At 44.4% G+C, this 26,389-nt stretch overlaps 2 protein-coding genes across 4 annotated transcripts in view; both read right to left on the reverse strand.

Moving 5' to 3' along the window:
• Positions 1-553: 553 nt before the first annotated feature.
• On the reverse strand, positions 554-17,246 carry LOC130393300 (WD repeat-containing protein 47-like). 2 transcript variants are annotated; one of them, XM_056603950.1, is made up of 16 exons: positions 17,072-17,246; positions 16,051-16,257; positions 15,584-15,667; positions 15,245-15,329; positions 14,486-14,794; positions 13,147-13,646; positions 12,458-12,554; positions 12,058-12,242; positions 11,257-11,469; positions 10,812-10,881; positions 5,654-5,820; positions 5,196-5,368; positions 4,412-4,582; positions 3,543-3,674; positions 2,582-2,800; positions 554-1,758 (listed from the first exon to the last, which is right to left on the reverse strand). In XM_056603950.1, the coding sequence occupies exons 2-16, from the start codon at positions 16,206-16,208 to the stop codon at positions 1,610-1,612; spliced, it is 2,712 nt and encodes a 903-aa protein (XP_056459925.1). In that variant the 5' UTR covers positions 16,209-16,257; positions 17,072-17,246; the 3' UTR covers positions 554-1,609. The 2 variants fall into 2 exon arrangements, with proteins under 2 accessions (XP_056459925.1, XP_056459926.1); XM_056603951.1 differs by lacking the exon at positions 17,072-17,246 and adding an exon at positions 16,785-17,037.
• A 786-nt stretch (positions 17,247-18,032) lies between these two features.
• camsap2a (calmodulin regulated spectrin-associated protein family, member 2a) overlaps positions 18,033-26,389 on the reverse strand; it is a 42,801-nt gene continuing 34,444 nt past the window's right edge. Inside the window, exons 13-18 of one of the 2 annotated variants that reach the window (XM_056603949.1) lie at positions 25,511-25,647; positions 24,844-25,064; positions 24,035-24,131; positions 22,222-22,337; positions 21,368-21,486; positions 18,033-20,998 (exon numbers count right to left, since the gene is read on the reverse strand). In XM_056603949.1, coding sequence (XP_056459924.1) covers positions 20,690-20,998; positions 21,368-21,486; positions 22,222-22,337; positions 24,035-24,131; positions 24,844-25,064; positions 25,511-25,647 — 999 coding nt within the window. In that variant the 3' untranslated portion in view covers positions 18,033-20,689. The remainder of the gene's footprint in view (positions 20,999-21,367; positions 21,487-22,221; positions 22,338-24,034; positions 24,132-24,843; positions 25,065-25,510; positions 25,648-26,389) is intronic. The other variant, XM_056603948.1, reaches the window with a different exon arrangement.

Here is a 26,389-nt window from a genome sequence, read left to right on the forward strand (position 1 = left end):
TTATGTTGTTGAAAGGCGTGGCAATGATTAGGAATGCTTTTAGCTGCTTTGTGTTTAACAATGGATGAATCCGATGATTACATTGGTGAATCTAAATGTAAAGAGCTGGGGAAATTGAAACAGACAAAATATCAAATGAGTTAGAATACAGTTTGAATTAAAAATCAAATGGGATAGTATGATTCTACTACGTTTCGTTACATTAAAACAAAAGCGTCCATTTAGGATGCAGTGCCTTACATTATGTTCATTCAACAAAGTAATTCAAGTGCAAACAACTTCAAAACATAAGCAAAGCAACTGCTTTTAAGTGCTACGATATAAAAAGAGATCGAAGAAGACGAGATTGAAGAAGAAAATTAGAAAGCAAATCATTTGATTAAATTAAATACTATAAGGCAGTACTTTTGGAATCATTTCGCCACAATTCATGTAAACATTAATTTTACACTATTTAATGCATTCTTTAGATCCTAATATTGTTTCCGCATCAATGTAGGCTTCACACAGTTTGAGGTACTTCTAAAACAAGGTAAAGAACTGAATTACTGAAAAAAAACGACCATCACAATCAATATAACGTAGATTTTATTTTGCAACCCCTTGTATTATTCATGAACTTCATGAGGTTTGTCCCTTTTGATTCAGGCCACATGAAGCAACCACAAACACGCTATTTCCGCCACAAGAACAGTTATAGTATTCAATGTTATGTTTCTATGCATCCAAAGGATAATAAATACGCTGTATTTGCATTCATTTATTACATTATAAGGCAAACAAGGAACGGGAATAAAGCTTTTCAAATAAAACGTCTTCTCTCCACCTTTAAAGACATAAGTATTTCTCAGTATTTATAACATTACTTGACATTCTACAAAGTTTTAAAAACACACGCAATCCATCGGCATTGACAAAATATTGAATATTCCAATTAGAAAGCAATGTGTGTCTGATTCTAACTTACTTGGCAATACACAGTAAGGTATTACAAATATCTAAAGTACAACCCCGTGAATGTGGGGATTCTACATGCAGTTATTATTTCGTCCACATCAAACCCTTATTAGACTAGGGATCAGGTCTCTGTTATTTTCATACAGGAAAAGGAATGCAGTAAAATGGCACAAAGGTTGAGAGATTCAAATTAGGCAGCAGCATGAGCAGGAACATCAATTGGGGAAAAAGTACCTCATTGGAAAAATAAGGTTCAGTTTGCATAATGTAACACACAAACGTGCATACACCCTCACACGTGCATACACACATTAATACAAGCAGTGACATTCAGTGTGTATGTACAGCAGTCCATACTGAAGAGAAAGCTATTAGGCACATGACTGCAAAAGCACACATACAAGTAGACACACATAAACACGCAAAGTCAACGCCTTTCACACCTTTTTTTTGTCTTTAGTACCATGTACAATAATTATTTTCTTAAATAAAAATATCCAATGATGAGGTTGTTGTTAGCTAACACAGACACAATCCGTGACACACCACACGACTATCGTGACACACACGCGCACACACACACACACGCACACAGTCTGTGATGTTGTGCCCGTAGAAGCCCTACCTATCTCTAGGGGCTAGGGGCTGGGTGCTAGGTGCCGGCGTTGCGCGCCCAGAGGGCGACCGTCCGGTCTGCGGAGGACGAGACGAAGGCCAGGTCCCTCGTGTGCCACCGGGACTGGATCACCTTGCCGTCGTGCTCCCCGGCAACGGTCTGGGGCAGCGGCTTGGTCAGGTCCCCTGGTGAGGGGGAGGGGGAGAACGCAGCGTGAGGTAGGGCTGGGCAATGCACTGCAACTTATTTGTTCTCGATTCAGATTTTTTTTTTTAATCGATTATTTCCATAAATAAAAAAAATAAAAAAGAAGCATACTCAGTGTGATCTAGAAGCGAGTATGCCTAAATGTACATGCCCTATGCTGCAAGTTTAGCTCAGGAACAATACTATACAATGGTGTTTTCCCTTTTTGCTAGTTAAAGCACAATGAAATGGTTAATTCATTATGAAATGGTTAATTCTAAATAATATTTTGGTATTTTTGTCATCTTCACTTATTATTGAATCGATATCGAAGCAATTGGATCAATATCGAATCGAAATCTAATCGAATGAAGACCTAAAGAATCTAATTCTTTAGGTCAGCCCTAGCATGATGTTAGGAACTGTCCTCCAGACCTAAATGGTCAAAGCACTCAAAGATAAGGCAAGTTCTCGTCCAACTTTCCTCTCATTGATTCATGTATTCAAATTAGGATCAGGGTTTCATCTGATTATCTTGACCGCTTCCCCAATAACATCTATTACACCTTTTCCCAGACTTTCATTCGTTTTGCATGACTAAGCCTCCTCGCTGACCCCCAGAGGTAATTTACGGAACTGCGCTCCCTGATTTGCATGACCCACACACACGGTAAAAGCGGTAGGAGTTTGGAGCAGGTGCATGTGCAAACAAAGGGTTCCACGAGAGGGTTCAACGCTTGTGGTTACTTGATTTGTATTCTGTACTAATGACCATATTGGGAGTACCGCAACGTTGTGGTCCCTCTTCCCCGCCCGTGGTACCTTGCAGGTCGGTGACCACCACCTTGTGGTCGTAGGAGCCGGTGAGGAGGTAGTGAGCCCCCAGCGAGAAGCGCACCGAGCGCACGTCGGAGCTGTGCGGCCGGTAGGTCTGCACCATGCGGCCCCCGCGCACGTCGTACAGCATGCAGCTGCTGTCCTCCTGGCCGGTCGCTAGGAGACGCCCGCTGGGGTCCACGGCAACCGACGCCACCGCACTTCCTGGTTGTGGGAGAGATGGCTGTGATTGGTTGAGGCTTAAAGTTGATGCTGGCGTTTGTTAAAATATCGTTTGAACATTGAAAAAAAAATAATAATAATTCAGTAACTGGAGTAAACCAGGATTCATCAAGTAATGCTTGGTTACTTTCACCTGCACTCGCCGTGTGCATCGTGAGTGTCCACTGACAAAACTTTAATCAAACTTTTATAAGTTGACACGCTCCTGATTATCAAGAACAGACTAATGACGTTTGCACTAGCGGGTGCGGCAGTAGTTCAGCAGGTAGAGCGGGTTGGCTGGTAACCGCAAGGTTGCTAGTTCGATCCCCGGCGCCTCCTAGCGTGTGTCGAGGTGTCCCTGAGCAAGGCACCTAACCCCAACTGCTCCCGACGAGCTGATTGTCTCCTTTGCATGGCTGACTCCGCCGTCTGTGTATGTATGTATGCGTGTATGAATGGGTGATTGTGTGGCAATATTGTAAAGCGCCACTGGTTACAGATAAAGCGCTATATAAATGCAGACCATTTACCATTTTTATAAACCTCGTCTGTAGCCGGTTTGTGCTGCCCCGATTTAGGCTTTGGTTACTCTTTTGAAAAAGTTAAATATGGAAGTGTGTCTGTCTTTTACTGTAATTAATTATTTTTGTTTTATAACATGTAATATAGCAAAAAAAGCTGAAAGGAGACCATTTAAAAAAATCAAATAGAGCACAATACGACCAGGCTCGGAGGTCCTCACCAGAGCCGTGCAGCGAGGTGCCCACCACCCGCACGCAGCTGGGCACCCGCAGGTCCCAGAAGCGCACCGTCTTGTCCTGGGAGCCCGACGCGATCATCCAGCCGCCCCACGTGTACAGGGACAGGATGTGACCTGGTAGGGCGCCACAGAACAAAATGGTGGTCAGAGAAAACAACATACATTTAGCACTGCAGAAAATAAACACAATCACATTACATTATGTAATATATTTTATTTTAACTAGAGGTTTGGCATCTTATTTTAGGATGAGAGATTCACTTTTATGAGGTGAATCTTGATGAAAGTTTTGTTGAGTAGGTCGTGAGTAAGGTGAAGCTATGCTTTAAAATGGCAATCTAAAATATATGTTTCCTTCACTTTGGCCATGGATTGGCTGATAAGTGTTTATATACCTTTATTAGTCCCAAGAGTAACAGATATAGCATCGCCAAAGACAGAGTTGATAACGGGCTTTAGGTTCAATCGCCATAGTGTCACCTCAGACGGCGATAGCGCGTCACTTTATCTTCATTTACAGTAAGCTCACCCAGAGGTTTACGACAGGTTTCCAACGTCCCCGTCATAAACCTCTGGGTGAGCGGTCAGGAACCAGCGTCTAATACATACATACATTTTATTCACGGGCACCTTTTTTGACACTCCAGTCAAGTCACCTTACAAAATCAAAAACAATCAACCAAACAGTCATAAGAGCAAGCAAAAAATATATTATAATATAAAAATAATAAAACAGTGTACAAAAGAGGCAAGGGTCATTCCAGTCCCAAGGATGCAACTGACTTAAAGGGAGCAGGCTTCTCTGAATAGATCAGTTTTCAGGTGAGATTAATGAGCGTCAGAGCGCGTACCGGTGTGTCCACTGAGCGCGTGCAGACCCTGGCCTCTCTGACAGTCCGTGATGTAGATGTTGCAGTCCCCCGCCCCGGCGCTGATCAGCGACGCGCTGCGCGAGCCCCCGCCCTCCATGAAGGCCAGGTCCCGGATGGTCCCGTCGTGCATGCTGAACTCCAGGTCCGGCCCTGCATCACACACACACACACACACACACACACACACACACACACACATCATAGACAACACACACACGACACACAACACACACTGCTCAGGAGGTAGAGCAGGTTGGCTGGTGGTAACCGGAAGGTTGCCAGTTGGATGCCCAGCTCCTACTAGCCGGGTGTCAGGGTGTCCCTCACCCCTCCTGCTCCCGACGAGCTGGCTGTCGCCTTGCATGGCTGACACCGCCGTCGGTGTGGGAACGTGTGCGTGAATGGGTGAATGTGGGGCAATGTTGTAAAGCGCTTTGGGTGGCCACCGGTTAGAAAAGCACTACATAAATGCAGTCCATTCACCATTTACACACACATCATACGCAACACACAAAACAGGCACACAAAGATTTAAAGCGCAGCAGAGATTGGGGATTGAACCCTAAACCTTCCGGCAGGGAAATGACCCCTACACACTATCCACGACTGGTAATGGGTGCTTCCTTAATGGGAAACTAGGGAAATACTGGGGCCTATTTAGACTGTAACTGATGCATTGAATGGAAGTTTCCTTTATGGAAAGCGAGTGGGTCCCACAGCCAAGAAGACACACACACACACACACACAGGGCTGTGGCTGTACCTGTGGCGTTGCAGGTGTCTGCGTTGAACGGCAGGACTTTGACAAACTTGTCGTTGGAGCCGGTGGCCAGCAGCTGGCCGCACTGGCTCCAGGCCACGCAGTAGATGGAACCCTTGTGGTGCTTGTTCCTCCGGAAGCGAACCACGGGCTGCTTGATCGCCCGGCTCGGGTCGCTGCGCACAGACAGACACAGACACAGTTAACGTATGCTTGTAGTGTAGACTTCTATCGAGAAGGGTGATCAATAAAACTCAATCCCCATTGTGTGCGCTCAATCAGGGATAGACATAGATATACCATGGACAGGGGTTGCAAATAATTCTTGACTAGAAACCTGTACGCATGTCATCTATTTTGTATTTTATATGAAACAATGTACAATTCATTTGTCCCTGATCAATAAAATGTATAAATTTCTATTTCGAATTCGTACGGCCGATATGACGTGCGTCTCGTACCTTGCAGTGAGGGATTCTGGGTAGGCACACACCCGCAGTGTTTTAGAGTTGGAGCCGACGGCGTAGAGCGCCCCCGAGGGGTGGAAGGCCACGGCGCGCACCGCCTGCGTGTCCTCCAGCTGGTTCACCTTCACGTACTGCGGCTTGGCCCTGGGCCCCCCCGGTGGCTGGGCGGACACGGAGAAATACAGGCCAATCAGCATTGATGTGAATGAATAGGAGGGCAAGTGAACTGCTGATTGATAGTTTGGCCTGAGAATCGCCACAAACACTTCAGGTGGAGTTCGCACACACACACACACACACACACACACACACACACACACACACACACACACACACACACACACACACACACACACACACACACACACACACACACACACACACACACACACACACACACACACACACACACACACACACACACACACACACACACACACACACACACCACCAACAGGGGATCGGTTTTCATCGACCAAGTGTGGACCTCTATTTCTGGTCATTTAAAAAATACAAAAACATACAGAGTAAACTATCTGCAATACAGAGTTTCGTTTTTTTTATATATATATTGCATAATTATATATATTGCCTAGTGTTGTGTTGTGCCTCGTTTTGATAGTCTCACTCATGGCCGATCAGTGTGTTCTTTCTGATTAGCTCTTAATTGAGATCACCTGTCACGCACCACTTTATTAATGGTGAACACAATGAGTTTGGTTTACTTTTCGCATCGGCCTGTGTCAATCGAGGTTGAGTTTAGTGAGGGTTGAAAGTTTTCGATCTAGATTGCAGATCACTATTGTCACTTTATACAAACTGAAAGTATGCGTTGTTGCGTGTTTGTTTTTGTGGGCATTTGACTGAACAGCCCAGACAAATATTGCTACCAACATGGCACTTCGAAACAGACCACCGCAGTGAGTAAAAGTTATTTTCCTTTATTAAATGTTGACGTTTTTGGGCTGTCTCCTCAGACACAAGCCATCAGTATCCCTGCTCTTTGCACCTTGACATGCATGTCACCGCTGTTTGTTAACCTAGCTTTGCTGATTTGTATCTTGTGATGTGTGTGTGTTTTTCTTAACAGGTGTTAGATGACTGACAAGATCTATGGGGGGGCCCCCTTTGGGCCCCCCCATACCAACTTAGTCTTCAAATCTAGTGCCATGGGACTCCAGTGTCTTCAAAAGATCCTCGCAATACATGTGTATGAATGGTCCACCGAAGGGTTGATTTGGAAGCCACCACAGTCCACGCAGTAATCTGCTGCGTGGGCCGTAGTGGCTTCCAGAGCCATCTTTCGGTCTTGGTCAGGATTTATTAGTTGCCCTTCAATGTAGCAGGCTACGGGTTTCTGAAGAAGCCTGCTTTACGTAGCATTGGAGTACAAATATTGTGCAAAATGCTCATGTAATTGCACTAGCACTGGTAACCTGTAGATTAGCTTAGTTTAACGTCATTCGGTGCTGTCTGTCAAATGTGTGGCTTACTTTAAGTCCACAAGGCCTGGTAAACCACGTTGGAACACCCCTGGACAAGGTGATTAGTCACTGGGTGTGTGCTACAGTTTTGTTCCATTTTTCACTAGTTGGTTAAGGTTTGGTAGAATTGTTTGGATGCTAGCGACGTGATGGCGTATGTACAAGAGCCTACCGTGGCCAGGCCACAGTTGCGACGGCCACGGCCAGATGGCCTAGTGTGAGTGCAACCTTGATTGCATTTGTATACTGTTTACCATTGGATGTTTATGCAATTTGGCTTAATTCATCCGCTGTAAAGCTGCATTTGACTATTACAGGGTCGTTTTGTACAGGCTTTCAATTGAACAGGTTGACTAGTTTGTGGGAAGTTTTTTTTTTTTTTTTTTTTTACCCTTGCTTACAATCCAACGGTTGCGACCACTTATGCAACTGGGCTGTGAACCTTGCAATTCTAGTTGCATATTTGTACACGCAAGCTTGTCCATTTCTATCGCCATCACTAACACTAGCTTCAGCATTTCCTTGTAGGCCATTAGCTGACTTGTGTATTGGAGCGATGATTTGGGTATTTTAAGATGCTTGAAAACCTAAAATAAAGCAAAAGCGTGTCTGGTGTGCAAGAGCCAATTTGTTGGCTTGCAGTAGTCGAGGAGTTGCCGTAGGTCGTAAGCCATCTGGAGGTTGTGGCAATGGAGGCTTGTGGTAGATCTGCCATCCAAGAAAGGTTAATTCTTCTGAAGCATGATTAATAGTTTAGTAAATTGAATCTATTCATATAGAACTATAAAATCCAAGACTGCAGCCAGTAACTTGGATCGCAATATGTGGAAAGTATTAGTCTTCATTTGTAACAACAGAATAATTAACAGGACTAACTGGGTTTCTTCCATTTTCTTACTAGGGTGACTTGACCGGTGAGTCTACTGGATTAATCAGTAGCGGTACTTTGCCCAACAGATTTGATGGCATGACTACAGGGTGACAAAGACAATTATTCCCTGCCTATCAAAAGAGACTTCTAAAACATATCTGCTAGAACAGTTCCTATACTTTTTGTATAATTTGGTCATGCTGCAAATTTACTTTTTGTAGTTGCTCCATATTTAGTTCTTTGACAGCCTCACCTGCTAGAAAAGTCTATTCAAATCGGCTAAATATAATGAACTAAATTAATAGCCATGAAATGTTGTCACTCATACTAATGGCAAATACCCCCTTTCAGTTGGTGGTTCAACACTGATGTCTCTCTAGGCTTGAGGGAGAGCTCACAAGTAAATTACACGAATGTCCTGGAGCAATTGGGAATACACTTTTATTTAGTCTACCTGACCAGGGACATCTTTGAACTATAGGTCACCTAACCCAAACTTTTGTTAGGTTGTCCTTTTCTCTTGTTTTAACCCGAAAGGGCTGAAAAGATCAACATTTCAGGTATTCTGTTTGGATAATGTGCAAAACTTGTGGCTTCACTAATAAAAAAAATTAACGAATGTATTTTTCTTAATGTGGTTAAACTATTTAAAGATTTGTATGCAAAATATTTCTGCTCAATTTGTGGTCAATGAAACTCAAATTTTTTAATTTGATAAAACAACTATGGGTTAAAGGTATTTGTTTTGGGCATCTTTTGATATTTTTAGAATCTAGCTCCATTGCCGTTAGAAATGGTGTCTCCCAGTACTGCAAAGTGCTTCCACAAGTTTAAAAAAGAATGGGCAGAAAAGGAACTGCCAACTAAATCTATTTAACATGGGTAGAAAGTTTCCATGGCAGCTCTTGGCTGCTGGTTCCCAACACGGCTCCACTGTTAGCCTGTGACCTTGCGTTTAACTTTTTTGGACTTTTGGTGACTTTCACAAAAGAAATGAACTGGTTAATACAATAAACAAGACATTTGAAACTTCAGCTACATTTTTATCTATTTGTACTGCCTTTGATTTCAACCCGTGACATGTTTGTCAGGTGATATCTATGTACCTGTGACCGCATATCATGGTACCATTTTGAACTGTTTGTGGATATTGCATTAAATCCATATGCTTGAAACTTTTCAATAATGCATATTAACGAAACAATGGAATGAAATAAATAGTTCAAGCAATTTCTGGGACTTGGCTGCTTTTACATTATTACTAATTTTGGGGGTTATTTCAGTCTCTCCAACCTGCAGGTCGTGCGAAGAATCAAAATGGGAATATTCTATAAATGTCTTGATATCATCTTTCGTCTCAACACTTCTGCTGCAGCTGCTTAAAGTCTCACTCCGAGAACCTTAAAATATGAATCAATCCATTAGAAGTATGAAAATATCTTCCCGGTGGCGTAACGGGGCAAACAAGGTGTGCTTTGACATCTACGTTTTGAGGCGATTGCAACAGTGCCACACATGATCATATTTGAATATGTTTCGGGGTAGTAATTAGCTGTCGATTTTGGAGGCCTTTATCAATAATGACCAGCTATAGATTTGCTTCCCGATGGAGATTTCTGACAAATTACATGTTATTTAGCATCTACACGTTAAGCTGAGTCCAATGAGATCAAGCTCGCCCTCTTGCTACACCGAGATCATGTCCTAGACCATAGGTGTACCATGTAAAATACATGTTACCATTTGCTAGAGGGTCATGCTTGGTGTCTTTGGACTCAGCTCAACTAGTACATGTTGAGCTGGGGATCGAACAATTTCAAAGGTCTAGACCCTTCTATTGTATTTGTTTATCATTTTTATTGATACAAATGAATAGATAGGTTTTTTGTTAGACAATTCTATTCCTAAAAACACACTAACGAATCAAGTTTGACAAATTATTATTACATTAGTTGAGATTACTATCTTTCCCTTACAGTATATATAGTTATTACCTCTTTTCATAAAAGGAGTGTGAATGTCGCTCCATGCTATCTAAGAAGGGACTTGTGTAATTTTGTAATAGCCAACAGTGTCATCCAAATTAAATGTATTATTATTATTATTAGTGGACCCCTGTCACTACATACAAAAAAAGTGTGGAACTTTTAAAGCTGAGCCTTTTTTGTTTGCATGTTTCAAGAGACTTTACTAAGTAGTCTGTTTAACAGCCCTCTACACTCTGACAGACGTGTGAACGACTGCAGGTCGTTCACACAATAGAGGAGTGTTTGAAGCGACGTGTGTGGATTGGTCGTTGAAAATCAAGCTCTGGCCAGCAGAGGCGCTATAGAGTATGGACTAAACACTCACACACTTTCAGGTCCCCTCTTGGAAAAAAAAAGTGAAAATGCGTCAAAATATTTTAGGCATGTTTTTAGGTTGATTTAAGGCATGACCAAAAGGGGACCTGAAAAATGTCCCCTCTTGGCTCGGAGGTCCCCTGTTGGTGAAGGTGTTACGACGCCGAAGTCCACTGTTGGATAGTCACACACACACACACACACACACACACACACACACACACACACACACACACACACACACACACACACACACACACACACACACACACACACACACACACACACACACACACACACACACACACACACCTCAAATGAATCATAAAGAAATCAATTTTCTCAAACCCCACATGGCATGTGAAAGGGTTTATCTCCAAATACCATTTCCCATGAAGATTTCAGTCTATAGATAGCTACAGTATCTATTAATAACAAATATAAAATGACCTCACTTCTTGTGATGCGTTTCGCGTGACTGAATCCTCCTGAGCGGCCGAAGAGGTGGACTTTGTCCTCTCTGCACTGATGGTTCACAACAACACAAACAAGACAGATACAGAATTACTTTTAAATTCAGTCAGAAATTTAGAGATAACAAGATCACTCATTTAAAAAAATACTAAAATAGAAAACACAGGGGCAACGTCTATCAACTCTATAACCAAATATACATAGGGGTCCTTATTATTCATACATTATAATCTGTCAAAGGAAGAACACCAAAACCGGGACAACAATGTAAATAATCCTTTATTTGTTTATTTTGGCTTTATTGTGTCATCCCTGACTGTTAATGTATTTTAATGTAAGCCCCAGAGTGCTGTTCATATTTTACATCAAAATGGTCAAATAAAAATCAATCAATCAATCAACCAAACGTCCCTGACAGACTCTTACGCTTCGAGGATGGGCGACTCGACAAAGGAGGGCCTCCCCCCGTGAGAGCTGGTGCTCAGGGGCGAGCTGCTGGCGGGCCTCTCCTGGCTGGGGCCCCCCGCCTCCGGGTGGTCCGCTCCCCCGTTCCAGTGGGCGGGGGTCAGGCGCCCGACACCGGCCTCGTCACCGGCGGGGTCGATGACCGCGTTCATCTCCTCCAGCTTCTGGATGGACCTGGGGAGGGACGGCAGGACGCTCTGGCTCAAAACCTTTACTGGGGAGGGGCTAGGCTGCACATGAGGGAGTCTAGGAGGCGAGGAAAGTGTCTAGAGCCTCTTTCACACATACAGTAGTTTCTAATCGATTTATACTTCTCTTTTTTATTCTAATCGATTTATATTTTAATGTCGGATTCATATCTGAAATGTCTGACCTTACTGATGGTCTTTTGTTATTCCTAATTGTTATTCCTTTTTCTCCCTTTATTTTTATAGTACATGTGTAATTTCATTGAAGGACTTTCATTATATAGGGACATTTCTGGGATAAATTGCATCTGTAAATAGGGCTTCGATGTCTACCTGTGGAAGGGAGGGGTCTGGGGGTCTACCTATTGGAGGAGGTTTAGTTTAGTTTATTAAAGATCCCCATTAGTCTACACACCATAGTGGAGACTATTCTTCCTGGGGTCCAGAGGTGTTTACCTGTTGGAGGAGGTGTCTAGAGTTCTATCTATTGGAGGAAGAAACTACCATAGGAAGGATTCTGGGGGTCTACCTGTGGGAGGAAGGTGTCGACCTGCTGGACGGAGGGGTATCCTACCTGCTCAGGAAGGTCTCGGTGAGGTTGGCCTGGTCCCCCGGGGGGGTCTCGTGGGGCTTGACCCCGCCCTCCAGCAGCATCTGCTGGTACAGCTGCTTCTGCTGCTGCTTCTGCTCCAGGTGCTGCTGCACGCGCAGACGCTGCCTGTTGTACTCCTCCTGGGCGAGGTCCGCACACTCGCCGCGCTGGGGGAACACACACACACACAGGTTAGCACAAGCACACACACATGCATGTGCGCGCGCACACACACACACACAGTCCCTCCACCCCACACACACGCATTCATGTGCATAAACATATACACACTCCCATGCATGCATGTGCACAAACATACCGGTATACACACTCCCATGCATTGACACACACACACAATTTATTTTTGTTTCTTTCTTATTACCTCTTCCCTCTCGACGCTACAGGGTGTCCCACTGTCTTTCGCAGGGGCTTGAGGGCTGCGCACAGGGTTTGAACCCTCTAGGCCCTGTGGGTGCCTCCTGAAGGAAAATGTAGAACGGAATACATTCAACCCATCTGCATCTCAACTGGGGAAAGTCTTTAACTCAACTTTAAGTGTTGAAAGGGCCAAGTTCATAGTCAAAGCGGCATTGTTACCGTGATCTAGTTTGACTATAGATAAAATGCACAATAACCAAAGTTAGTAATTCAGTAATTGTCCAATAGGTGGAGCCATAGAGCTAAAGAGCAACATGATCAGAGGACAGGGTATAGTAGCATCCTGTTTTTTTCCATCTACTATAATACTATGAAGGAATGTGAGGGAGGCTTTAGTCAAAAGAAACATACAGATCATACTGCTCCACGTCATTAAGGAGCAGGGAGCCGTTTGTTTTTTTGCTCCAGGATGCCGGCTGGTAAATTGGAGATCAAACCTAACTAGTAATTAAAATAATATAATACAATTATTGTAACCAGTCAAGTAGTAGGGGTTAAATCGCCGTTCAAACATGCACTCCAGATGACCCCCAAGGTCGGGGAACCCTACCCCAGCCGATACACCTCCCCCCCACCCCTCACCCCCTGTTGCTAGGCGACAGCGGTCAGACTCAGCACCACTCGCGGCCTCACCTCTCGGGCGAGTCGTCCAGCTGGTGCACGTGCCTCTCCACCATGCTGCGGCTCATCTCCTCCTCCTCGGCCCCGCCCCCTCCCCCCGGGCCGCCTCCCCCCCCCCCCCTCCTCCTGCGCCCCCCTCCCCCCTGCACGGCCGCCAGCCCGTGGCTCAGCCCGTCGAGCGCCGGGTTCAGCGAGCGCGACATGTAGCCGTCGGCCGACTGCGGCCGCGGCCGGCCGGGGTGCAGGCTGGGCGGGGAGGCGGGGCCCCAGGGCGAGAGCCGCTGGAGGAGCGGCGCCAGCAGGTCGGCGTGCCCCGCCCGCCGCGGCTTGGCCAGCCGCTCCACGGCGATGTTCAGCGTCTTCTGCTGGAAGGCGCGGGCGAAGGCGCCCGGCGGGAGGTTCTGCAGCCAGGAGAGCAGCGACAGGTCCAGCTCGTCACAGCCGTTGCCGCACAGCACGTCCACGCCCAGGAGCACCTCGCCCTCCGAGATCTCCTCGCCCGTCGCCTTGCTCTGTCGGGGGGGGGGGGGGGGGGGGAGGAGGAGGGCGGTCAGCGGCTGAAGAGTGGCCCCCTCACCCTGACTGCTCCCGACGAGCTGGCTGTCGCCCTGCGTGGCTGACGCCGCCGTCGGTGTGTGAATGAGTGCATGAATGGTGAGCGCTTTGAGCGGCCACTGGTTACAAAAGAGCGCTATATAAATGCACTACATTTACAATTTAACTATGGAGTGTAAGTGCTCTTTGTGCATGTTGAGCTTGTTTATAATACTGAAATGACTCTGTGTCTGTTTAATACTGATCACAATGATGAGCACTGGAGCACATTTAACACTTCCTCAATTAAGGAAGCAGCTCTTAATTTGATTTTAAATGCTTTTAGATGAGCTGGAAGTCCCACCAAAGTTCCCACACCACAATATGTTACTAAACAAAATTAAATGAATAATTCAAGCAGTAGAGCAAGCGAGCTCACATGACGCATGACGAACGACAAAAAAGTGAGTCATCGAACCAGTGAATGAATGAACTTCACACACACCATCAAGGCTGAACGATTTGGGGAAATAATCGAATCGCGGTTATTTCGACCGATATTGCGATTGCGATTTAGTATGCGATTTTTCTTTTTAAAGTTCCTTATGTTCTGTATTATACACTAAACAAGCAATAAATAATTTTATAGTATGACCAACACAACATTGGAAGCAGTCAACATATAAACTGCTCTATCCTTTAGGCCAGGCCAATGTGTTTAGATGAATTGATGAACGAGTTGATATTTAATCATCTTTATTTAACTATTAAATCGCAAAAGTCAAATCGTTTGCGATTTGCTCTCCGGCGCCCTCACCTGGCAGAACTCCACGCAGCACTCGTACAGGATGCCCTTGATGAGCAGCTGGAAGAGGCGGTTCCCGCTGGCCCGGAAGCCCGCCTCGCTCAGCTTGCGGTCGGCGGGGATGAACTCGGCCACCATGGGGCAGCACTCCTCGAAGCAGTGGACGCGCGCCGTGCTGGCGTTCCAGTCCTTGAACTCGGCGTGGTGGGTGAGGCGCGGCAGCGTGAGCAGCAGACACAGCTTGCTGTAGTCCTCCCGGCTGGGGCAGTGGTCCTCCAGGGAGTGCAGGCAGCGCACCGCCTGCTGCATGCTCAGCTCCAGCTGAGCGGGGGGATAGGAGGAAGACGTTTGGCTTAAAGGGGACATATTATACAAGCGCCGGGTGTAAATGTGCAACTATGTGACGTCACAGTTGGGCGTGTCCACCTCGCCTGGAGCCACGAAGGGCAACATGCCTTGCTCAAGGGCACTTTGATGCTGTCGCTGCGCCCCTGCCTCGGTTGCTGTTAGCCAGCACAATTGTTAAGCGGCCCAGTCTGCTGTGAGTGGAGTGCTGACAATGGGCTTTTTCCAATCACTAGGCTGCTGTAATCATCGTTCCTGGAAGGAACTCGGATGATGGGGTGTGGATGTGCATGTGGATGAATGTGTGTGTTTTTCCTGCAGACGTGCGTGAACATGCATTCGTGTGTGCCTGCGTGTGTGCGCGCGCGGGCAGATCTGACTTTGGACAGCGTGTATTGGGGTAAATCTTGCAGGGGGTTGCAGTACGTTGTGAGGGTCCTCCGCTGCTGACATGGCGTTGTTCACACACAGAGCCTCCAGGAACTTCTGCTTCAGGATGATGTACCGAAACCTGGAAGAAGAACGCATAGATACACATTTACAGATACTTGTAGCCAGGGTAATTTATATGGATTCTTCCATTTCTATTGATTTTGCTTAATTCTGTTGAAAATGCATGAGAATCATTTATGGGGCATGAGGTGTACATGTTTTTTACATGTATCTGCTCAACACGCAATGTTACGTTAACAATATACAGTAAAACTAAAACCACATAGCCTTCTCATATTGTTAAGACTACAAAACGGGAGGTCACTTTGTTACCTTTTCTTGTCAAACTTCTCCATGCCTTCCAACGGTTGAATGAACTGCATCACCTCATCCCATTGGCCGTCTAGAATGAGTTGTCTGGTGAAAACAGCCAATTGTCATTAGGCCTTTCAAGTGTTCAAGTCGTTTTATATACTGTTGTTTATAAAATGTTGTTTTATATACTGTTAAGACAGTAGTGGTTATGTGGGGCAAGGTCAGGACGCTATCAAATAAAAGATGCTCGAAAAAACACGGAAACGTATTGTTTAGGTATCAGAGATACCGTATCAGATATAAGGTGAAGGCATCTCAAAAGGAAGGAAAGACTATATAACGATATCGGTCTGGTCAAACTGTTCAAAAGTCCACAATGTTACAAAATAATTAAAGAAGATTGGGAAGGCAGGACCGTCGAGAGGGGGTTTGAACAACAACAACAACAACAACAACAACAACCAGCCCAGCGACCCCGCGCTGACCTCAGGAAGAGCATGTCGTCGGAGTAGAGTCCGTTGATAACGCCACTCTCCTTCTCGAGCGCCAGCATGCCAATGTGCAGCTTCCTGCTGCTCAGGAAGTCCAGCATCAGCTTCACCACCTCCGCCTCCTTGATGCTGATGGTCTCCTCCGCTGTCATGGTTACGGGATCGCTGGGGGGGGGGGGGGGGGGGGGTCACGGTCACTTGCTATGGGGAGGGTGTGACAGGAAGAGAGGTGATTGATTAAAAGGGTTGAAGGTGTGTGTGTGTATGAGTGAGCTAGTGAGGGAGTGTGATTAATAAATCATTACAAATGTCCCGATTTGAATTCACAGATATCACTGCTATTAATGTAACGATGTTATCGTAAATTGTTGTCCCTCTAAAAATAATTGGTTATGGATCAGTGAATTCTGCACTTGTTCATTTTCTGTCTGTGTGTCTAGTGTGTGTGTGTGCTGTAATTGTTTACAAGTTGTAAAACGACAGTACATTTTGTGACACCGAAATTAGGCTTGTGAAATTGTTAAAATATAATCATTTAGACTGATCTGAACTCATTATAACGCAATGTCATTTAAGAATCTATGATGTCTAGGTCGTACGTCTCTCCATGCAGGTCTAGTCAGTGTGAAGGGCTTTAGTGTATCGCAGCACCATGCATCCAGATGGTCCGTCCTCACTTCATTAGAAAACACTGAGCTCGTTTTTAAAGGTAGGCCGGGGTAGCCTACCTGGACATACGGTGGGATATCTGCAACACGCGTGCATTTGCGGGCGTCCGCAACTCGTTGCATTCTCGCTGGCATGATACAACACTAACATGACAACCAGCTAGAAGCTTGCAACCAGAGCCTTGCAGCAAAATATGCCTTAATTGTTCGTAATCGATGCCCCACAGATAGTAATAATGTACAGATATGCCGGCCGATGCATTAGCAGGTAAACGCCGACGACATGGCCACAGCCGCCCACCACGCCACCCCAAACGTGAAGCACCCGCAATTTAAAACTCACTCACCTGTCAATCCTCAACGATAACGCGCGCATGCATACGAATCTACAGCTTCCGCCAGTCTGTGGATTTCTTGCTCGGGAATAAATTCCTTCGTAGGTAATTCACACCGTATGTGCGTGTGCAGTCAAAGCCTCGGATGTCCGAGAACATACCCCCCTGTTCTACCGCATTTCTTGTACACAAGCCACACGGTTGCTAAGAGCGTACACCACCGCACACCACCCGTTTACACTGGTGGCGGTGCCGGACGCGACACTCACCGCTATGGCGGCAAGGTGCGCTGGAGACTAACTTAATTTTGAGTGGTGCTTCTGCTGGAGGTTTCTGGCGTGCTGTGCTGCTGAAATGCTGTACGAGATTAACAACAACAATAAATATTTCATTCCTTAAATAAGCTGTAGCTGATTTAAGGACTGAACATATTTATTGTTGTTCATCATGTTAAGCACATATTTCATCAAAAGGGTCCCTTAGTTGGGGGGAGGTGTTGGGCATGTCCCAAAGTGGTTGTAGCATGAAGAAATATCCTACTTGTTGGCTCATAGTTACATTGCTGGGAAGAACGAACATCATAGCATTATTAAGGTCGGTACTTGATCAAATTCCAAGAATTTAGGTCCTTTTAATAGAGATAAAGAACATCATGATTCTTTTCAGTTCCCCCACCCACACACACACACACACACACACACACACACACACACACACACACACACACACACACACACACACACACACACACACACACACACACACACACACGCAAACACAGTAGTACAATTATTGATTCAATAATACAGTCCTAGTAGACCGTCCCCATCGCAACTATTTCGATTCAGGTGCATTAATATTCATGAGATTGACCCAGAAACAGTCAGAACTCAAAAGTAGTTCAGTTAAATAAATCTTGGCTGTAGTTCTTTCGGTCTGCGGGACACAAGAACAAGACGCATAGTGACTGAGGTCATGCTTAGTTTAATGGAAAAGGAGAAAAGCAAAAGCAAACCATTTTTCCAGCAGTAAATAGGCCTACAGCATCCAACGAACACGTGTATTCTAAATGCTTACGGAAAAACACCACAAAGTCATTCTTAATGCAATTTCATTCTGAAAATGAACATTCCCTCAGTAATGGATTTATTAAGAAAAAGCAGTAATAGGACATACATAGAAACTTGAATCTTAAATGATTTAGCCTTTTTCTTGTCAGGAGCGTCATATAGATAAAAGAGAGTAAAAAATCTCAAACTGCATCGAATACTGAGCCTTATTTGGCCCTTCAATATTTGATCAAGCTCATTCAATTAGAAAATATGTACTTTTTAAAACTTTTTACATATCATCATTTAGTGTTATTTGGGTCAGTTTCCAATTGTGTTACATTGGACCGTGTCCGTGTAATCGTGTAACCTTGTTTGGGTTATAATTTTGAATATTCTCCATTGTAGGATTTTTTCGATAGAACATTCACCACAAAATAAGCTTTAAGGAGAATGTTTGATAAACAAGACAAGATAAAATAGAATAATTTAAAAAAGACAAACATAGGTCAAGATATCTTAAAAGTTTCCAAATACTTTCAATATGTAAACAGTGGCTTTTGTTTCCGTGAAGCTACCATGAAACCTTATATGTTAATAGAGGATCTAGTTTAAATTATCTTTACAATGATCCTTAAAGTGATTCAAATAATTTATACCATGGCTTCTTGTGAAAAATGTAAAGCACCCCATATTAATGCATCTAGAGAATTGGGACTTTTCAAGTTGAATTAATCATCATTTTAAAAGTGCTTTACATTTTTAAACTGTTGTTGCTTAATACTGTAATGAATAATACTACAGCATTGAATACAAATAGCTGATTCAATTTCTGTTGTTATTTTAATTCCAGATTTACTGAATAGGAATGCTGTAGGTGACACCAATAAGCCAGGACAGGAACGCAGGTTATCTTAAACATTCCCTAATCCTTCTAAAAGGTGTGCAGTTGGTATAGCATCTGAAACAAGAAATTTGCATCACCGCTAACTGTTTTAGGAGATTTACAACTCTGCAAATCATCAGCTGCTTAAAACTCTTAAAATTGGAGCTCCCATAACCCCTGAGAAATCACTACCCAGAATTCCTTGTAACGGTAAACATGCAAATGCTTGTTCCCTTTTTTTATTCATGCAGCTGTATGTTGAGGCGGTAAAATATTAACTATTTGCCCATATTTAAAAAAGTCAGTTAATGTAACAAGATTACAAACACGACAGAGGAATATTGGAATATGAATAAATTCATTATAAAAACGTCTTTCTTTTTCTAAAATGAATCCCATTCTACTTTGCCAGGTCGAGAACCACGTTTTTCTGAAATTAGAAACCACGGTCTGTCGAGTGACTTAAGTAGGAGTTTATAGAAAGCTTAAACCGCTCTGATTTGAGGACACTCACACATACTGTGTGGCTGACACTACTAGCTGTATGCTATCATATCTTTTTGGCCCTTGTCGTTTTAAGTACCTTAACTATAGAAAGTGTTTTACCCACGTATAAAAGTGGGATTTTTTTTTTCTTCATATGTACAAAACGTCTTGTGTATGGTAGTGTATGGCATTTGTCTCATAACGTTCAACTCTTTGCACTGACATAATCCTTAAAAACTAAAACAAAAAATGAGGCCACAAATAAACAGATTTACATGAACAAAAAGTTGTATGTACATGGATGTAAAAAAAACATTCAGTGCTTTATATTATCAAAGGAAACTGCTGATCATTCAAACGGTCTCTAGCTGTAAGTTTGTTAACTTTTGGCACATCTGAGGAAGAATAAGCAAAAACCTAAAAATGGCAAGTTACACAGTCAAAACGATTGACTCAAATCAAACCACTTCTACAAACACATATTAGTGCTCAACATTTACATGACGTTTTTTTAAATAGTGCCATAATACATTCCAGTTATTCTGAGTCCTGTTCCTTCTACTCTGGAACTTTGTTTAAAAAAAAACCTAAAACAAAACGAAAGGAATGTAACAGGAATGATTAAAGTCAAAAGCACAAAACATAATACCGCTCAACAAACTGGCCTTTGCAGGTGTTGGAATCGTCATGGAGATGTAGAGTGAAGTGCAAATTGAAACGAAGATCAGGTTCTGTCTGAGGAGGGCGTGGTTGTGTTGTTTAGCTTCAAGGCTGATTTATACCTCTGTGTGGAATATCCCTGGAGGAACACGGTGAGTCTACCTCACCTGCGTGGACCGTAATGCACCTCCAACGACCCATAATGCACCTCTCCAAAAAATGTAACCACCGTATAAACCATGGCCATTGAATGCCTTGTTTATCCTTCTACATTTTTCGGTTATTTATTATTTTATGGTCAGTCATTTGGAGGAGGTTCACCAGTATTAGATGTCAACATGAAAACATTGTCTTTTAATTATTAAAGATCAGCAGATGTCGCTGAATTCTTCATGGGTAGAAATCCATTTGAAAGTCCTTAACACCCAGAATCACGGCTCATTACAAACACGAGTACCGACCACTGTACCCCTACCCACCGCATACCTCCAGGGGGTCTCGATCCAGCGCAGATGTATCACACTTTAGCTCAGTCCTTCAGAGTGTCCATTAGGACTTAGCGGGAGGTACCACTTTCTTGGGCGTGGGGGGTTTCTTGGTCTGCCAGAGGTGGCCGTGTATGGTGAGGGCGTCCACGCTGGCGGACATGGTCTTGGCCGGGATCTGGCTGAACTGCTTCTTGTCCGAGTTGTACTTGAAGAGCCCCTCGATCATCTTGCGGTTGATGCTCTTGGGCCCGATGCCCGTCAGCCTGGTGATGTCGTCGGTCTCGGGGCAGTAGGTGTAGAGCGAGCGGAACTGGCAGCCCGCGTCCCGGAACAGGACCAGGAAGCTGTTGGCCTCGCACTTCTCCATTTGCTGGGGAGGATTGTTGTTTATAAATCATAAAACAGGATTAATAGGACATGATTAGTCAATGAGAATATGTTTCATTTGACCTTGTATTCAATGTCGTCATGCATTAATATGCACATGTTTGATAAGAACTATGGTATCATGGAAACTGGACCTTGACCTCCTGTGTACAAAATACATATATATTTCAAATTTATTTTTTACCATTGATGGCATGAATGAGCACCTGTACTTCCCGGTGAAAGTATACTGCCCAGTGCACAGCCCAGTGTACTGCCCAGTGAAAGTGGCATCATTTAGCCAGTCAAAACCCTGATGATTAAAACCATGAGTAAACATGACATTCTCCCCCAGTTTTCCGGATGTGTGTACCTCCAGTATCTTGTTCTTCTGGCCCTCGTTGACCTTGCCGGCCAGGCAGCAGTGGGCCAGGGCGTTCTGGATGATGTGCTTGTTGGACTTGGAGCTGGGCTCCTTGTACAGCTTCGGCCCTGCGTGACGTCACGGGGAAGAAGGGTTGTCATGACAACCTGCTCTAGTATTTCCATGGCGATGGAACGTGGACGACGTGGTAATCCCAGAATGCCCGGCTAAATAATTGATGGAGATCCGCTTAAAGATTCCTGCTACTGTTAGATATGGTGGGCGGTTTGGTGGGAGAGATGGTGAGAAATATCTACACAAGGAGTCTCTGTTTTTAGTGCATATATATATATATACAGTCTGTCTCACTCTCTGTCTCCCTCTCTCCCTCTCTCTCTCTCTCTCTCTCTCTCTCTCTCTCTCTCTCTCTCTCTCTCTCTGTCTCACTCTCTGTCTCTCTCTCTCTCTCTCTCTCGCTCTCGGCGTGTTTTGAGTACAAACTTCAAATTTAAATCCTATTTCTGGGTTCATTGCAAGGCTACAATTCTTTTTTCTGACTCGCACACCGGCAATATGTTGACAATACAGTTTTATATTTTTGCATGATTTGTTTCATCAGCGGTTTGAGTCATTTAGTTTCTGTGAAACTCGCTGACAATGTAGTATTATTAACATAGCCCTATAAGTATACAACTCTAAGTATAAAAAGAGCAAAACGATTTAAAGTATGTACATTTCAATGAATATGTTCACTTGAAAACCAAGAAGACCCAAACACACATCAATACCTCCAGACCTTTTCCAAAGTCTAGACGGATCAGGTACAAAGCAGAATGATTGACAGAGGGGCGGGCCTAACGTACCGGTGTACTCAGTGAAGGAGATGACGGAGGAGGTGGTGGAGGCGTTCTCCCAGTCCTTCTCCCCGTTCCTGCTGTTCGATCGACTCGGAGAGAGGAAGCCATCTGCCGAGTCAGGCCTAAAACACACACACATAGGCAACACACACACGGACACACACATAGAAAACACATTCACACACAAAGAAGAGTTAGGTACCGTTTCACCATGGCTACGCGTTTTTTTACGCTAAGCGCTTACGAGCGATGCCAGTTTATAATTCATGGCTGTAGTCCATTTTGCCAATTTCATGTATGTATTTAAACCATAATGAATTGTAAACTCTTTTATTAATCCCAGACTGGAAATGTGGGATTATCTTTTAAAAAGCTTCTTTTTTTTTCTCTTTACCAAAGCTTTTTTTTTCTTTTACTTTTGGCAAAATTTGCTTGTTTGGCAGTTGGCCGAGTTAGCGGAGTTAGCAGCATTAGCTAAGCCTTGTGATCGGGACCGTAACGGTTTGCGACAAGGGGATGCATGGATGACATCCAGGGAATGTCATCCAGAATGAGGAGGCTTAAGCGTTGAGGTTAGTGTGGGCAGTCATGTGAAGCAGGCTGGTGCATTAGGAACATCTGTGGGTCAGTCTACCTATAGTGTTTGTGGCTCTGTGTTGGCTAAGGCTGTACACCTCAGTTCCATATTCATTATAAATATATCACTGACTATATAAATAGACAAACAAACAAATCTTAATATTAATTAATAAAGAAAAAGTGATTATGAGTCACTTAAAATCAATCAATAAAATGCTTTTGAAACCTAATTAATTGAACATTCTAGTTCATCCTAATTTCAACCTTTATCATCCAGTTAATTATTTTTTTTACATGATAATGATTATTAAAATCCTTATTTTTTGGGGTTAATATTACATATTAATACCATTAATATTAATATTATTGAGAACGATTTTTTAAGATGATTTAAACTTTTTAAGTTTAATAGTTTTGCAGTGCATATGCCGGTTAAGCTTGTGAGACGGCAGGAGTAAGTAAGCAGAAGAGAAGGAGGTGGTCCATCTATCGGGGGTGTGTGTGTGGGGGGGGGGGGGGGGTGCTGAGCAGCCATGAGAGGAAGAGGAGGGTATTAGTGAGGAGGAGGGTGGTCACCAAACGGCGCGGTGAACCAAAGTGTTGCTAGTATTAGCATGGTGAGCTAGCCAAAAAAGGTCCCCAAAGCAAAGTGCCGGTGCTCAGATGTTAGCCATTGGGGATGTGTAAGGGTATGAAACCCCAATGGAGACAGGGGATTTCAGGGAGTGGATGGCAGCAGGAGTCTGTACCGCCGGGACAGTAAAACTAACCTTCTCCTCCGGCGCTTAGGAGAGCTCAGAAAGTGCAAGAGGCTGCCAGAGGCTAAGCTAACGCTTCTGACAGCAGAAGAGAAGGGTGTCAGGGAGAGACGTAGAGGGTGAGTCAAGAGGATTGGTTAGAAGACAGGACTGTGAAGATCTCCTAAATAGGTTCAAGCTAATTCACTATTGCACACATGTCAACCAAATATCTCTTAAAGGAAGTTCCCCATGTTGGTTTTAGTTGATAGAATTAGAAAATGTTAGAAAAATACTCTTCTAAATTGTGATGACAATAATAGTAATAATCCTAATGAACAAATACAATCGTCTAATCTTAATTTACCTAACATACACAATTCCCATTCCCTAAAGAACATACTTTTGTACGTCTTTCTTCCTAAATACCAGTAACAACGTTGGGGTCGGAAGACAATCGATGAATCAAATCCACCAAATCAGTCAGAGAATCGGTCTCTCACCTGGGGCCTCTCTTGTCCGGCTGGCTGCTGTCTGCGTCTCCCAGGGAGAGGGACGCCAGGGACAGACTGGACACTGAAAAGAGACGTTGGCGTGAACCTGGATTGTGGAACAATGAGTCATGGAGGGATGGGAGGGGGGGGGGGGGGGGGGGGGGGGGGGGGGGGGGCAACACAACGGTTACCACGGTTACACGCCAGAGTCCCTCTGGAGACCCAGCAGGGGCTTTGCAGCGACAGGAAGACCGTGGAAGTACACACACATGGGGCCGATGGTACACGGACAGGGCGAAGGAGAAGACACTTGCAGACTAGGATGCAGTGTATGCATGCACATTAACTAAAACCATGTAACAGAAGACACTGGAATACATTTACACACGATGCATGGCTCTTCAGCGCTCTGACATGTTTAATTCCAACGTCTGCACGTTGAGTCGATATCACACTGTTAAATAAATATAAATATAATATAAATGTAATTAGTTAAGATGGTACCATCACCCCAAATCCTCTTTTAAGGAGGCATCAGAATGAGAAACAAATTAGTGAGTTTTTCGCAGAAGCCAAAGCCAGTGTGATCAACATAATTAGTATAAATAGTTTTTACCCTCCAAAGGAAACAAATTAGGTTAGCATTCAGCAAACCCTCGTCGGTGAAAACCAACGGATGGGTAGATAGATGGCAACACCGTGTTCATGTTGGCACAGCCGAAGGCCCAGCCTGGAGGGAAGAGGTGGGACTGTGGCAGACCCTCAGGTAGTGAGGGTTAGGGGGTCTGGGGGGGGGGGGGGAGTGTCTCCATGGTTACCTGCGGCCCTGACGGGGGTTCTGGGCGAGTCGTGGCTCTCTCGGTGGATGGACTTGGGCCGGCTGCGACGCTGGCGGCCCAGGCTGGAGGGGCGTGGCTTGATGACCTGGTCCATGTCCTCCATGAGCTTGAGCTGCTTCCTCCTCAGGTGCTCCTGCTTGATGAACTCCTTGCGGGCCTTGTCCTCCTCCTTCCGCAGCCGCTCCTCCTCCGCCTTCAGCCTGGGGGCGGAGCCTCGGTCACTTTCACTTTCACTTTGAACTTGTTTACTTTAGCTTACTTGTTTACTTTAGCTTATTTTTGGTCTTTTTTGAGGTTATTTACCAGGACATTATGCCATTTGGTGGCTGCTTTAATCAAAAGTGTCGTACAATACTGTTAGTGCATAAGTAATTAGTTAAGACGGTACCATCAGATGCATGAAGAACACTTGTATTAAATGGCTAATTCAATTAAATATAATTATTTTTCCTGGCATTGATAGGTAAACAAAAGGATCAACCAAAAGACTCCCACATAAACGGTACTCTTTTATAATTTAATTATGTAATTAAAGTTAAACGTCATTATATCATTTATAATGTCTCTATATGCACACGTTCAGTCCGGAGGAAACCAAACCAGTGAAAAGCGCGATGATTTTATTCAGTCTTTGCTGTTCACCCACCGAGCCTCCTCCTTCTTCTGCTCCAGATCCGCCTCCTGCTGCACCTTCTTCATCTGGCTCTCCTTCTCCCTCCTCATCCTCTTCTCCAGCAGCGCCGCTCTCTTCTGGGCCATGTTGTCCTCACCCTTGCTCTCCTCCTGGGAGCGGGAAACAAACTCGGTTACCTCGGCGATGGCCTACCTCGCCGCCCCGCCTGCAGCCAGCTCCCCACACCAGGGAGCCGGGCTTATTTTGGTTTCCTCTTCTCTGTCTCTGGTGGAAACTGTGCCCGTATTGTTGACGTCTAAATGTACATTCAGCATACTGCGCTGAAATTGTTGCTGCCAACATTATAACTTAGCTACTGGATACATTTATACTTGAGACCACTGCACATTGTGATAAAAAGCAATAACTTAAACTCTTCCACCAAAGGGAGGAAAAGGCGATTATATATTATAAATCTGTTTAATCTTGCCTCCTGTCACGTCTTGTTTCTGTAGACAAGGATTAGCTTGTTTGCGGTTTCCATTCATACATACACTTCTACACTCTATTTTTACACCCCCAGTTCCATTTGGAAACCTAAACGAAAGCTTAAGGAGAACACAATCCAGGGCCAGTCACAGTGGGCCGGCTTAGGTGACCCACTTTGCTCTTATTTTCTGAGGTGCCCCATCTGGACTAAATAAATAAGTAAAGATCTCAGAGGCAATTCTGTTGCTGAACTTGGTCAACCACAAGGTGGCCTGTAGTGCATTGGTAACATAAGCCCTATGACCTGTGTACTCCGTTAGTACCATGTCTGCTTCGACAGGGGGAGTAACGTGGGAGACATTTCCCCAACCCAACGAAACGTTCTGATCTGCCACCAAAAATACCCACAGCTATCTTTCACAT

Source organism: Gadus chalcogrammus, chromosome 12, assembly GCF_026213295.1.
Source record: "Gadus chalcogrammus isolate NIFS_2021 chromosome 12, NIFS_Gcha_1.0, whole genome shotgun sequence".
In the NCBI taxonomy this organism is placed as follows: domain Eukaryota; kingdom Metazoa; phylum Chordata; class Actinopteri; order Gadiformes; family Gadidae; genus Gadus; species Gadus chalcogrammus.